The 14919-nt window shown below is 52.4% G+C and overlaps 1 protein-coding gene across 1 annotated transcript in view; it reads right to left on the bottom strand.

Moving 5' to 3' along the window:
• The window catches only part of PAX5 (paired box 5), a 165879-nt gene that overhangs the window by 3499 nt on the left and 147461 nt on the right, over positions 1-14919 (bottom strand). Inside the window, exon 7 of the mRNA XM_067742410.1 lies at positions 3497-3583. Within this exon, the coding sequence (XP_067598511.1) occupies positions 3497-3583 (87 nt within the window). The remainder of the gene's footprint in view (positions 1-3496; positions 3584-14919) is intronic.

The raw sequence follows: 14919 nt of genomic DNA, 5'->3' as shown, positions 1-14919 counted from the left end.
CCCACTGGCACCCTCCCCAAGTAGCAGAAATACTCTGCTTCTCCAGCCCAGTGGGATTCTTTCAGCTAAAGCCCTGAAGACATTGGGGAAAGGGCAGGCTGGTAGATGGGAGCGGGCCTGAAACTTATTTGCAAGACTGGCAGAGCAAGCCTGGCATCTCACTCATCTTCAGGAAAGTGGGATCACTGCATTCCGGGCCTCAAGAGAGCATCGTGTTCAGCTCCCGCTTGAATGAAGCTGCCAGTGGCCACTATCCTCATTTTACACCTGAGGCAACTGAGGCCCAGATTGGTTGATGACCTGACCGTGATTCCCCAGGTTACAGACTTGGGCAGAGCAGGGGCCATTGCTCATGTTTGTAACAGCCCAACATTGTTTAAACTTTTCTTGCGTTTGCAGAGTTTTCTGTGGTATGAGGCCTGCCTCTTTGAGTTAGAAGTCAGAACTCATTCTCCCAGTTGCCTTTGCTGCTAGAGCACAGGGGCGTCACCTGGGTCCTGCCAATTAGAATCTCTTGAGTTTGACCTCAGTTGGGAGGGGAGCAGCTTGAGGAAGTGGGCTGACAGACTCTACCTGCTGGAGGTGGGTACAGAGGCAGGGCAGAGCTCTCAAGCACCCCAGCTGAAGCAGTAGCACAGAGCGGGCTGCTTGCGGGTACCAACAGTGGAGGCATATACGCTAGAGCAGCCCTGGAGTTGTTCCTGGCTGTGTGTCCCATGCCTGTCTCTTTGGTCCTCCTGGAGATTCTGGGAGCCCCCAATATTCCTTAATAAATTAACTTTCTGCTTAAACCAGCCAGAGTGGAATCTGTTGTTTGCAACTGAAAGCCTGACAGATAAATACAATAACCTGGCTTTCAAAAATAGATCAGCGCTGTTCTCATGGCATACAAGGTCTGAGTATTTGGGATTCCCAGGCTTGTTACTATGGAGAAATGAGCCTCTTTTCCTGGCTGTAGTACTGTTCAGACTGAATTGGTCAGGAAGAGTAAGAGTACCACATCACACACTGATTATGAATACAGGCTCTAAAGTCAGGGTGATGGGAGTTTGAGTTCTCATTCTGCTGCCTGCATGCTGTGTGACCTCAAGTATGTTAATTAACCTTTCTGAGCCTCACTCTTCATCTGTAAAGATAATATTGATACCTTGTGCCCCCTAGAACTGTTAAAAGGATAAAATGAGGTAACCCACATGAGGGGTTTTTCCCAGTGCCTGTATAATTAGCAAGTGCTCATTTAGATGAACAGAGTTTTGATTCTTTCTCCTCTTCTCCACACTGGTTCTGGACCCCCTCAAGTCACTGAGCACATCCCAGCACAGATACACTTGCCTGAGGCTCTCTCACCCCCAGCCTGTGAGCTCCCTGGGACATTGTCCACAACTTTTCCACACCAGACACATAGTCCATGCATATAATTGGGGATATGAACTGGATTTCACTCCAGCCTGAGTGGCAAAGGCCTCGGATGTGGTCTAGTCCCACCTTCCCCTTGACATCCCCTTGGGGTCCTAGCTGCCCACACAATCAGGTGCAGACTTCTTAGTGTGGCATTCAAGGTCCCCCACCTGTGGCCCTACCTTCTACTCCATCCCTTTGCTATGCTTGCCTGAGCAGCTCCCTCCTCACTTCTCTGATTCTTGAACTCCCAGGCAAATCAGCCTATCAGATACCTCATAAAAATTAGAAAAAGCAGCCATACTTCTGTGCCAGGGCTTGGGGCTTTGTGCCATGCATGGGCTCGATTTCAGCCCCCACTTGTCCCCTTGGGCAGTACACGACCATATGTGGAGGTCCTAGGTCAACATGGCTTCCTTGGGGTCATATCCCCATCACAAGGAACCCCTCCTGCAGCCTGGCCCAGGCTTCCTTTGTGCCACATCCCCTGTGGGTCTCACAGCAGCGCTGGGACCAGGGCTCTCTATGAGGCTGATTTGCAGGGAGTGGCTCCCAGGCTCAGGCCTCCTGACCCATCCCTCCACCCCAACCCCTGCTGAAAGACTCGGTTCAGGGTCAGCGTTTGCCTCCTGAAACTGACAACTGGGCCAACTCAGAACCCAGGGCCTCTCAGGGGGGTTGTTTAAGGAAAAGCATTAAGTAAGCGGAGACCTTACCTCATACTTAGAAGTAATTTTTACCAAAACCAAAAAAGAAGTCTGAGCAATCAGTCCCCAGATTCAGCCCCTCCAGGAGTCCACAGATGGCAAGAACCCAGTCTGCTATAAAATGAAATATTCAGGCACAGGGCCTGGAGTGCTAGTTGGCATTGTTCCTTATTTCACCTGAAGTTCTGCAAGCTACACCAAAATGCTTTGGGCGGCCCAAGGCTCAAACTCATGGGAGGATTGCAGCCAGGAAGGGATGGTGTCTACGTCATTGTCTGTCCTAATCACCAAAGCAGGTTGGGGAAGGGGCCAAGGCTGTGACTTCATGGCCTCCTTCACAGACCCATGCCTAGCAACTTGAGTTTGAAGACACCAGGTTCTTGCTTTTTTGATAAAGTCTATGTTTCTCAGTCCTGAAATAATTCAGGATCCAGGGAAGTAACAGGTTCTTAATTAAGCAGGCCTTATTAAGCTGTACAGATAAACCTGGATGGTCTCAGAGGCCCTTCCATGCCTGACCTTAGTGGAAATTCCTCAGCTGACTGCTGGGGAGAGATCGGTGTTGCTGCCTACAGGCTGATTCACTGGCTCTGCCCCCAGGGTGTGTGACATCTGTGAGCACTGAGCCCCTGCTTCATGCTCCAGAATCTTCAGCTCCAGCTGGCACTCACCAGCTGGTCTCATGTAAGTTCACTGCAACAAAACAAAGGGCTCTCCTTGGCCTTTTGAGGGCTGAGTTAGCCCTGCTTGGTCTTTGGGGTGGCCCAAATATCTTTGATGATGTACACAGATAAGGCTGGCCGCAGCCATGGACTATCTGCAGTCTGAGGCCTGGGCAGAGTCTGGGCACCAGCTGAGCTCAGAACGGCATGACTTGGCAGGCCTTCAGCCACAGGGCAACCCATTTCTAATGGAGCTGGCTCTAGTGGTGTCCATGGCAGACATCACTAATCAATATCCATGCCTCAGAGTCCTTACCAAGACAGATAGCCACTACCAATCAATCCAAGTTGGTCTCCTGGCTGCTCTTGTTTAGAGATTTCTCACCAAAATATTCAATGATTCTTAAGAAATATGTTACTCTTGGGCAGGCACTTTTCCTACCTTTCTCCTTCTCCCTCAATGGCCTTTTTAAATCTGTTCCCCCTCTGTGCCATTTTCCCTTATCTGCTAAAACATCGGGGGGAGCACTGAGGGCATAAGCAGGGCTGGAGTGGTGTTTACTGTCCTGAAGCCCCATCACAACTCCCACGTTGCAAGCATCTGGGGAGAGCTACCCACCCCACCTCAGTGACCGGACCTGAGGATATTGAGGGACCCTCGCCCAATGAGGGAGCCCAATGGGGCAGTTGATGGCCCAGGGGCCCCGCAGGGCCTCTGCCAGTACTCACCGAGCAGGCCTGGGTTGGGGAACCTCCAGGAGTCGTTGTACGAGGGGTACTGAGGGTGGCTGTAGGGGCTCCCGGAAAACTCACTCCCTGCATGTGGTGGGTGGAGAGAGAAACAGGAACCAAATGTCAAGTCAGGTTCGGAAAATGCCAATGGTATTTGTCTCTTTCATAAACTGCGGGTACTTTGTGTAACCAAGAAAGGCAAGTCCGGTCCACCCCCTTATCAAGTGGACAGCTGTCATTGGCATGGTCTACATTTTCCCCTATAACCTTTTTCTTATTAGTGGGATTGAATACCAACCTCTCACATGTGTACCATTGGATTACCATGTGCCAGGTGTTCCCTGGGGTTATTGACCCATTTTACAGATGGGAAGACTGATGCCCAGGGTCTCTCACAAAACAGCCTGGATTCACTCAACCCAAGTCCAAAGGCCCAGACTGCTTGGTTCTCAGCAGTAGCCTAAAAAGCCACTCAACAGCCAGCTACCTATACAACTGCTGAGAACCAAGCAGTCTGGGGCTTGGGACTTGGTTCTCAGCGCTGACAGAGGCCACTCCAGGACCCCAGTGTGGGTGCAGTGCCACTTCCATGTGTTTCCTGAGTGGCTCTGGACTGGGAAGCCAAAGATGACCCCAACTCTAGTCTAGACCTCTGTGCCGTGAATCCAGAGAGGACTGCTCCCCAGGCCTCAGTCCAATGGGGAAGAGGAGACAAACTCAGGCCCCCGGCACTTTGCTGAGATGAAGGGACAAGCTGAAGGGCTGGGGGAGCACGGAAGAGCGACTGGGGGGGCCTCCTGGGCGTGGGGAAAGGACCGAGAGCTGCAAGCTGCGCCAGGTGGAGAGAGCAGTGGGTGTGGGCGGGCAGAGCCGTAACTGAGGATGGCTCACTCTTGCCCAGCTGTTCGTGGAGCCATGACGCTTGCGTCTGGCACTTCCTTGTGCCCTCACTTCCAGCCACAGGAGAGCCTCTTTACCACTAGCCAGTGTCAGGAGAGGAGCTCAAGATCCCTGCCCTCAAACCTTGCTGCCCTGGCTCTGTAGCAGGACAGGCCCCTCCTGTCTCCTCCCTGTGGCTGCAGCTCCTGGGGTGTGGCAGCCCCAGTGCCTGGCAGCAGTTGTATAGGTAGCTGGCTGTTGAGTGGCTTTTTAGGCTACTGGTTACAGAGCATGTGGGCCCCACCCTGGCAGTGGTGACAGGAGTCACACAGCCCCATGAGACCACCCTTGCACCATCCATGCTTCCATGGATTCTTGTTAGGGATGCCAAAGGGCCGAAGGGCAGGAGCCTCTAGAAGGACAGCCAGCCAGAAGTCAGGACCTGGAGCACTGCTTTCTCTCTGGGGGCCTCGGCCCAAGTGTAGGGGCCCCAGGGCTCCACCAGGTACAGCAAGAACAATAAAGCAGGCCCGAGGGCCCGCCGCTCCCACCCCCCGGGCCCAGCCAGCCTCCTCCCCACTTCCACAGGCAACTGCAGACAAGGCATGCGCGTGCACACGCGCGCGCACACACACGCACGCGCGCACACGCACACATGCATTCCTCCTCTGGCCTCTCTGGGGGCCACTCCCAGCCTGACAGGCTGAGCCTTCCAATTCTCTGTTTTTTATGCCTCAGTGGTCAGGGTGTCAGGTTCCAGCGTGCAAGGGAGAGCATGGTGACAGTGCTGGGCCACAGCAGCCCAGCCTCTGCATTTCCATCAGCGCCACGGCACCTCCTCCTCCTCCTGGGGGGTCGGGTGGGGGAGCAGAGCCACAAGCCGCCTGAAGAAGGGGGAAAGCCACCCTCTCCCCAGGGTTCTGGACACCCACAGAGCTGCCCCATCAGAGGCGCTTCCTGACAGCACTGCGCCTGGCCCGGAGCACTGGACTACACCAGCAAAGGCCGTCTCTGCATCTCCATCTAGCAGCATCGCGCCTGTCTGCCAGGCCCAGCTCCAAGGCCACCTCTTTCAGGAAGCCTTGATCTCCAGCCCCCAAAAGTGCAAGTCTCGGGCCTGTTCAGCTGGAGTTAATTAATTAATTGTATCCTTGTTGTCCATCCCACACCCTCCCCTCAACTCTGTCCCCAAATTGGCAAAGGGCCATAAACAGCTCCAACTCCTCGAGAGGATGTACCTGTCAGTGTTGCCCACCATCCTCGACCCTGTCCCCACCTGCCTGACTTTCTAGAATCCCACTCAGATACCTCTTCCTCTGGGAAGCCCCTCTCCTGCCCCTCCTGGGGCACACCCTGTCTCCCGCTGTGCCCCACAGCGCCAGATTTGCCCTGACCTGCACGGGACTCTCCTGTGACATGGAAGCGTCTGTCTGCAGGTCAGTGTCTGATTCCTCTCAGCACCCACATGCCACCCACCCCCAGTGTAACACCCCGTCCACAGCAGACAGTCGGTGCTCCATGAACCGCCGGTAGCTCGCTGCCTCTACCTGTAACACGACGCTCTTGTCCACATGGCTCTCTCCCTCACCTCCTTCCAGGCTTTGCTCCAATGTCACCTCTGAACCATTGCATTTCCAATGGAAACTCCTTCCACTTTCCCTGCTTAACTTTTCTCCATTGAACTGATCACAATCTAACATATCTAACTTATTGTGCTTATCTTTCTTGTTAATTCTGCTTCCTCCACTAGGATGTAAGCTCCATGGGGGCAGGAAGTTCATGCCTCTATCTCAATGTCTAGCAGGCCCTGAAAACTATTTGTTAAATGAATGAAAGAATGGGAACTCCTCCCATTCGTTCACAGATGACGGCTTTCACTGCTTCCATTATTAGTACTGATAGCCAGGGGTGTATTGTGCACCTGCTGTGTGCCAGGATTCAAACCAGTTTATCCGATCCATTGCCCAGGTTCCATCCACCACGCCATCCTGTTCCTGGTGGAAGAAATGAACCCCCAGGGACCCACCCTGCCTGCTGTGTTTAGAGCACTGGCATGGTGGTACCTTCGGCGGGGCCCCTGTCCTATGAAATGCCCTGTGAGAGTGTGCCCTCTGGGTAAGGGGAGCTTGACGGTCTCTGGGGCATGAGGCAGACCTCAGGGCTGGTCCAGCCACATGCTGGGGACTCCAGGATGGTGTCATTATCTGAAGTGCCACACAGGCAGCTGGCTGGGTTTAGGGAGTCCTCACCCATGAGCTGTGGGGAGACCAGGTCCTCAATTGCCAAGAAAGCTGCCTGTCTGTGGACCCGGACTAGCTCGGCCACAAAGATGGCTGGGAAGCAGCAGACCACCCAGATTCAAGCCCACATGCTGCCACTGAACCCTTCAGCCAGACTGCCTGGGTCCAAGTCCTGCGTCTGCCTCTTCCTAGCTCTGTGACCATCAGCAGGTTACTCAACCTCTCTGCGCCTGTTTCCTCCTCAGTAGAGTCAGGACAATTAATAGATCCCACTGCACGTGGTCACTGTAAAGACTGAATGAATGATACACAGTGTCTGGCACGCAGTGACTGCTCAGCAAATGTCAGTCACATGACAATGACCTGACATCGGTCACCAAGGCCTCCTTGGCATCTAGAATCTCATTTAACCCTCCTGACAGTCCTGTGAAGCTCACGAGATGGGTGCAACTGTCTGCATTTTACATGTGAGGAAATGGAGGCTCAGGAAGGTGTGGGGGGACTTGCCCAGGCCAGGAGGCAACTCCAAGTCCAGCCTCCTGTCTCCCAGCCCAGGGCCCTCTGCCCATGTGACACTGCCTTCCCACCCTGGGCCTCTGTCTTCCATTTGTAAATGGGCAGATCAGACCAAGTGATGTCTAAAGGCCATTCCTATCTGCTGAGCCTGAATTTCACTTCTCAGGGGCCACAGTGCTCCCAGCAGGGAGGGAGGCCTCTCCTTGAGGCTCTGTGGGCCCCACCTGATGATGAGTTTCTTTCGGTCTGTAGGCTCCAATCTCCTACTGCGTCTCCCCTGCTTGAATTCGCCATCATCACGACACCTGAGGCACATTCACCTTCTTTCCTTCAAATCTTAGGACCGCAGCTTAGAAAAGAGAGCCTGGTCCAGCCAAGACAAGGTCTGGGGAAAGCACTGGGGATGCCTTCTGGGTGGAGGGGAGCATGTGAGCCAGGATGGGTAGGAGTTTGATATGCAGAGGCAGACAGGGCATTCCGGGCACAAGCAAAAGTCTGGGGTGGGAGGGACAGTGTGACCCCCGCACAGCCAGGTCTTCATGAGGCCCCAGCAGAGGCAAGCTATGGAGCAGAGTGGGGAGGAGCAGAAACGTTATGCATTTCTCCCTTCAGGGCTGGGACCCGGGAAGCCTTCAGACTCAGGAGGACCAGGACCTGGAGGATGGGCTGCAGGAGGTGAGCCCGTGGTCAGGGAGACCAGCTGGGAGGCTGTGGTCACAATCCAAGCGAGAGGGAACGGGAGCCCGAGGGACAACACAGCTGCAACATCCACAGGCACGAAGCAATGCTCCTCCAGCACAGGAATGAGATTCTCAGGCATCATATGAAAGCCCCACTTCTGGATCATCATTGGGGCACCCAGAGGTGAGGCCAGAGGGCCCAAGACAGAGCTTGCACAATAGACGCTTCTCTTATGATTGCCCAGCACCAAGGACACCACGGGACACTTGCCTCATTCCACTAACTGATCCGTGCTTTGGGCATCTCTCAAAAATGCCAACCCTTTAAACTGGGAAACCTTTTCTTTATGCATTAAAAGAAAATCTTCCGTGAGGCCTGACTGCGGTGCCAGCTCATGCCCAGCAGCTCATGCCCAGTAGGCAGTGAGACCTCCATTTGGGAAGCACACAGCACATGGACCCTCCTCAGAGACCGTGTCTGGAGGTGCTCCGACAGAAGCCCCAAGAACTCTCAACAACGAAACATGGGTCATGATCTTCTCCATCTTCAGTCCCCCAGGAGCGAGCAGTCCTGAGGAGAAAGCAAGACTGGACCTTCTGAGACCAGGCCTGGAACTGGCACCATGAGCTAGGCCCCCGCACTGTGCTGGGCCACCAGAAAGTGGGGAGGGGGCAGGGAGGAGCCTGCCCACAGGGTGGGTGTGGGCTTCCCGTGGCAGTGCTGAGAGGGAGCCTGCCCCCATGGTCTGTAGTCAGCCTGCCACTTATTGGCTGCGTGGCCTTGGGAAAGTAATGGAACCTCTCTGGGCAGAGTCTTGTCATCTTGAATATGGGCCTAATAAAACACCTACATCATAGGATTGGTGACAGGTAAACAAGATAATATTATTGGAAGAACAAAACTACCTGCTCCTGTGCCAAGGAGACTGGGGAAGCTGGGGAGTGAGGGAAGACTGAATCAGTCCCTAAAAGGAATTTTAGAGCTTTATTTATTTTCATTGCTGAGTTCTTGGATATGCAAAAGGAGGCCCAGAGCTGGGTTCAGGGGTGGGGATGGTGACAGCTCACGTGTGGTGCGTGGAGGACTGAACGACCTGAACCGAGGGAGGTTCTGCTATCAAGAAGGAGAAAGCGGGAGACAAAAGGAGACGTCCGTGCCCCGTGGGGTGCGAGGAGCGAAGAACATTCAAGAAGTGGGCGTCTAATTCCCGTTTTAAGTCACCCACATTGGGACGTAAAGCCTGCTACACGCTCAAATGCCAATACGACTGGGCTGGTGCTTTCTCCCCGCGTGGAAACCGAAGGAAGCAGCTGCGTGCCACGTTTGGGCAGCCAGTGGGGTTGAGGTGAAAGACTGTGGTCCAAGAACAGTGTGGATCACAGGGCCCGAGAACTCCGTGATGTCAGGAAGCCTGAGCCACAGGCGTGAGCGCGCGGAAGTTAACCGTCCCCCCTCCAACGCCCCGTCTGAGTGCAGTTAGGAAGCATCTAGAGGGCGTGGCACTCCATCTCATGATAACCCCATCCAAGATTTTAGAGCAGAGAACTCAGGGGCTCGGGGCCGAGGGACTTGGCTTCTCACTAGGTATCCGAGGGACTAGCGATCACTCCCCTCATTCCTACCCAACTCCAAGCAACTCACTTCTTCCCAGAATTAATGGGAAGTAAGATATGCCCGTTCCCCCCACCACAAACTTATCTTAGATTAAACCTCACCAACCTCTGCTGAGACTCATAGTTCCAGATTATTTGAACTGGACAAACTTGAGAGATAAGTTCCTTCAACCTCCCCTCCCCCAAGCCACACACCAGGCAGGGCCAGGGCAGGACCAGGGCAGGACCAGAACACCGGCCTATTTCCAAGTCCCCGGGCTTCCACCATCCCAAGGAAGACATCACTGGGCTGGGCCAGCGGGGGAGAGAAAATACTCCCCTCACCACCCTCCCCACCTCTGGTATGTCTGAGAATTTTCAAACACACAGCAAAGTTGAAAGAATTTTACAGTGAACACTGTATACCCACTACCTAATTCCGCCATCAATATTTTCTTACACTTGCTTATCATCTATCTCTCCCTCCAGCCTTTCATTCATCTTATCTTTTATGTATTTCCAAGTAAACTGGAAACATCAATACATTTTCCCCTAAGTATTTCAGCCTGTGTATCATTAACTGAAATTCATTATTTGTTTAAAAGTGTTTTCTTTTGATGTAAAGTGTACACATAATGAAATGCACAGATCTTAAATGTACTATTGCTGTGTTTTGACAAATGTATACACCTGTGTAGCGGAAACCTCTATGAAGATATAGAACATTATCTTCACCCCAGAGAAGGAAAGTTCTCTTTTGCCGGAGAAGGGGGCCTTTTGACCATGAGAACCCAGTTATCTGGGGATCCGACCAAGTCATTCCCCATGAACACGGAGCTCTAAGATTAGCCCTGACATCTCTCCTTCTGTTAACTAGAAGAGGGCAGTGAGTACTTTCATCTGCATTGTCTGTTAGAGCAGGGAACAGTTAAGTCCTTTGTGCTTGGCTGACGTATCAAGCACATTAAGGAAGTTATCAAGCGTGATGACTTGGAGGGTATAACCCCGAACACTGAGGACTGGGTAACTGTGACTAAAACAAAACAAGGCGGGCTGACTAAATCTGTTGATGCCAGCTACACTGTCTTTTATCTCCTCACTAAGCAGCATCCGGAGGCTCACTGGGCATGGACTAACATTCCAGCCTTTTCTCCAGCCACCCTCCATACGGAGAGCCGCCCAGCTTTGATCGCTCAGTGGAAGAAAGATCTGCAGCCAGAGCCCTGTGGCCCTAGTAACAAGGTACCGGTTATTCTTTTTTTTTTTTTTTTTGCGGTACACGGTCCTCCCACTGCCGCGGCCTCTCCCGTTGCGGAGCACAGGCTCCAGACGTGCAGGCTCAGCGGCCATGGCTCACGGGCCCAGCCGCTCCGCGGCATGTGGGATCCTCCCGGACCGGGGCACGAACCCGTGTCCCCTGCATCGGCAGGCGGACTCTCAACCACTGCGCCACCAGGGAAGCCCGGTACCTGTTATTCTTAACAGGACCACTCACAAAGACAGCGAGGGTGTGGACTGGCTAGTCGAAAACGGAATAACTTCTGAGAGACAATGGCTGCTGGAAGACAAAGAATCCTTTCGCAGCAGCTTTCAACCGAGCTCAACAGAGCAGCACTGGAGAACGCGCGAGCCGAAATGCTCCTGACAAAGTCGGCCGAAGGCTACCTGCTAGGCAAGCTTCCAGTCGGGGACATCACAAGGAACAAGGTGTTTCAACTTTTCCAGGTGAATCGGTACGACCCCGTCTTGGCAGCGAACATCCTACTTCGCTGGGCCCGGCGGGAGTTCAACAAGTGCAACCGCCATCTGGTTCTACAGACCTGCGACCACCAGCAAGACAAGCATCGTGGAGGCTATTGCCCGTGCTGTGCCATTTTATGGCTGTGGAAACTGGACTAATGGGAACTTTCCTTTCAATGACTGGGTAGATAAGATGGTGATTTGGTGGGAGGAAGGAAAGATGACCAGTAAAATTGTAGAGTCTGCTAAAGCCATTTTGGGTGGGTCGGCCATGCGGGGTTGATCAAAAATGTAAAGGTTCTGTGCAAATTGAACCAACGCCTGTACTTATTACCAGTAATATATATAAGTGTACTGTGGTTGATGGGAACAGCACTACCCTGGAACATAAGGAACCTTTGGAGGAAAGAATGTTCCTTTTTAGGTTCACAGTAAAACTCAGGCATGATTTGGGGAAATAAGTAAATGGGAGATAAGAGAATTTTTCCAGTGGGGCCATGGCAATGCTATACCAGTTGAACCGGTGTTCGAGGTTCCTACAGGCGCTAACAAACCCCACTTACCTGAGAGTGCTATGAATAGACCAGTTGTAGTTTCGGTAGCGAGGGGATTTCCATGGCCTTGGTGAGCAGCTCAAAGTTCCCCATGTCAGCTGGAAAGTGCCGAAGTTCCCCCAGCTCCTCCCTCGTCCCCTGCCGCATCTGCTGAATCAGCAGCTGACACAGGGATATAGGGGCCCCCCCAGGAGGCAAGGGAAAACACACAAGAGGAGTCTCTTGACCTGTTCACAGTGCCTTGACACCACTGGTCTGGCTGAAATAAAGGTGAGGTGTCCAGAGCGCAAGTTTAGCCGTGACAGAGCTGTTGTCCTGTCGTGCGAGGAACGTAAGGGGTTGGCGAAGCTGGTGGTTTTGGATCAATCTAATAAGCATACGCGGGAATATCGCACGTGCGTGGCTCATCACAGTTTTGACTGTTATGAATGTTATCCGGGCAGCGGCTACTTGGTGCAACTCAAAACCTGGATGCGCTGTCCCTAAACCAAACCAACAGCAGCCGTGGCTTCCAGTGGCTTCCAGCTTTGTCTGGATCTGGAGGATGACCTAAACACTCTGCAATGAGTCTTGTCCTCCCTGGCTATAAGTACCTTGGCCCTATTAACGGCCTTGCTAAGGGCTGTCAGGTCAACAAGGTGGATGCAGCCATGCGAGTCCATGACCTACGACAAAATAATCGAGGAGGGAAAGAACTCTTATCTCACTTTTAATTCAGCAGACCAAGAGCTGATAGACTCTTTCCTAGGAGATACCTCCTTTGGTGGAAACCTTACTCGAGGTGTCTTCCAGGCCAAGAAGCACCTGCTGACACCTATGGGCCTCACAGACATGCCCCACCCCACCCCCGTAGCCGCTAAAGACACCAGCCCTGGAGAGCCCAGTCTCCCCGCGGGAGGACGAGGAGGAGAATGTACCCCTTTGGCCCCCCGCGGATCCTCTGGAGTGGCTACCGTGAGAAGCGCAGGAAGCAGTAATTTGGAGATGGCTACGCAAGACGCAGAAGTTTCAGATGCAGGCCGCGGCAACAGAGGCATTGGAGAGTCCTCAGGAAATTGGCATGTGATTCTCAATGGCAAGGGAATCTCGTCACCACTCGTTCCACGAGAACTTGGGTATTCCCCTTCTATGACAACAATCTCTACAAGCAGATTAAAGGCCATGCCTCTGACATGTCCGCCTACTTGGGTTACAGCGCCCCTCGGCCTACCTCGACTTCAACAGATTCCAGTGCCACTGGAGTCCCCAAGACTGTCACCGACTCATCAACAACTACTGGGGCATCCGACCAAAGGCTCGTAGAATCAAAATTTTCAACATACAAGTTAAGGAGGTCATGGAGGCAGCAGGCACAAAGACAATTGCCAATAACCTAACGTCAACCATCCAGATTTTTGCAGATGACACATACCAGCTGCCATACGTGGTTGGAAATGCCACCGAGGGGTGCTTGCCCGCTTTTCCCGGTGATGTTTTTATGTGGCCTCAGTACTGGTACTGCACTGTGCATATGAAGAGCAGAGGGAACACATCCCCTACTCCACGCTCAGCTTTTTATTGCCTAGAATACTTTTCCAGTCAGATGCTTCGCATTGGCAATAATTTCGGTTTTCAATATGCCTTTGAAGACCTCCCTTTTCACTCTTGCCTTGTGCATAATCAAAGAGTGACTCATCTCTCCAACCCCCTTGTCGACTGGTACCTATATGGGTTCTACCAAACTTCAGCAGATGGCACAATTCAAACCACAAAAATTAAGAAGAGTAACTATGGGCAAAAATACACTAACTATGAGCTGGGCCCGTGGCAATGCATACAGGGCTTCTCAACCAATAAAGAAAACAATCAACCTAACATGTCTGCAGAGGACCAAGCAGTGGAGAATTGGTTGGCAAATGCAAAGAGCTTTTTTTTTTTTTTTTTTTTTTTTTTTGCGGTACACGGGCCTCTCACTGTTGTGGCCTCTCCTGTTGCGGAGCACAGGCTCCGGATGCGCAGGCTCAGCGGCCATGGCTCACGGGCCCAGCCGCTCCGCGGCACGTGGGATCTTCCCGCACCAGGGCACGAACCCGTGTCCCCTGCATCGGCAGGCGGACTCTCAACCACTGCGCCACCAGGGAAGCCCGCAAAGAGCTTTTGAAGGCCCAGACCAAATGGCATAAGCAACTGGAACAATGCAGGGAAGGTGGTGTACATAACAGCTTGATAATGCAGACCACCGACAAAGCACCTACCCCACATTTCACCAAAGAAGATGAGACTGAAACAACAAATATCTATGCAGCTACTTCTGGCAGAAAAATTCCATCGAGTCAAAACACCCCCAGCAATAAACCACAAAAGTAAGTGCCCTTATATATGGGTGTACAGCCTGGTCGGGTATGTATGGATAAAGACATCTATCTCCAGGGCCCTATTTGGGCGAAAATTCCTGACACTGATGGCAATTTTCAGCCTCATCCTAACATGGGAGGCTCTGGGTGCAAACATCCACCTCCGATGATTCTGCAGAAAAATACTCCAGTCCCTGCAGAACCTCCTGCGGCCTTCACTGAAACGCCTATTAAGTCTTTTATTAGTCAGTATTCCACTGGTCAGGTAACAGTGGAAATTGATTGGGAGCAAAAATCAGAATCCAGCAAACGCTGGAATCCAGAGATCCGATTCACAAATAATTACACCCCAACTGATTGGGCAGAGTTTACTCCTAATGTTATTTTCCTCGCTTTATTGGGTCAAGATACCTTACTAAGAACCTGTAACCCTGATCCCTCTATAAACCGTGTAATTCCTGAACCAAATATAAGTGTGTGTGTATTATTTTCGTCTTTTGATGTTTCCCTCTTATCTGGTTCATTCATTCATGGTCACGGCGGTGGCGGGGGGGGGGGGGGGCGTGGAATGGTGGCTGGTGTAACCGGAAATCAAGATTGCATCAGACAGAAGTGAGGTAACTGGCAGCACATCACTGGACCGGAAACACGTCATCAGAAGGCAACAGGGCTGGGCTAGGATTAGGGTAAACCTTACCAATGGGATGTGCCAGGGCCGCCCGATTGCTGAAAGGCCCCTGAGTGGCAAATGGAAAGCCCTTCCAAAGCTACTAAACAGAATCAAGCTGAGGAATAGCTGTTCTCTCCTCAAAGGCCCAAAAAGAAAGCAGAGACTTAAGAAATTTAGGATAAATGGTGGATTTTCCCAAAACAGCACCATCTTTC

This window comes from Pseudorca crassidens, chromosome 7, assembly GCF_039906515.1.
Source record: "Pseudorca crassidens isolate mPseCra1 chromosome 7, mPseCra1.hap1, whole genome shotgun sequence".
Lineage (NCBI taxonomy): Eukaryota > Metazoa > Chordata > Mammalia > Artiodactyla > Delphinidae > Pseudorca > Pseudorca crassidens.
This window is presented reverse-complemented; position numbering and strand designations above follow the sequence as displayed.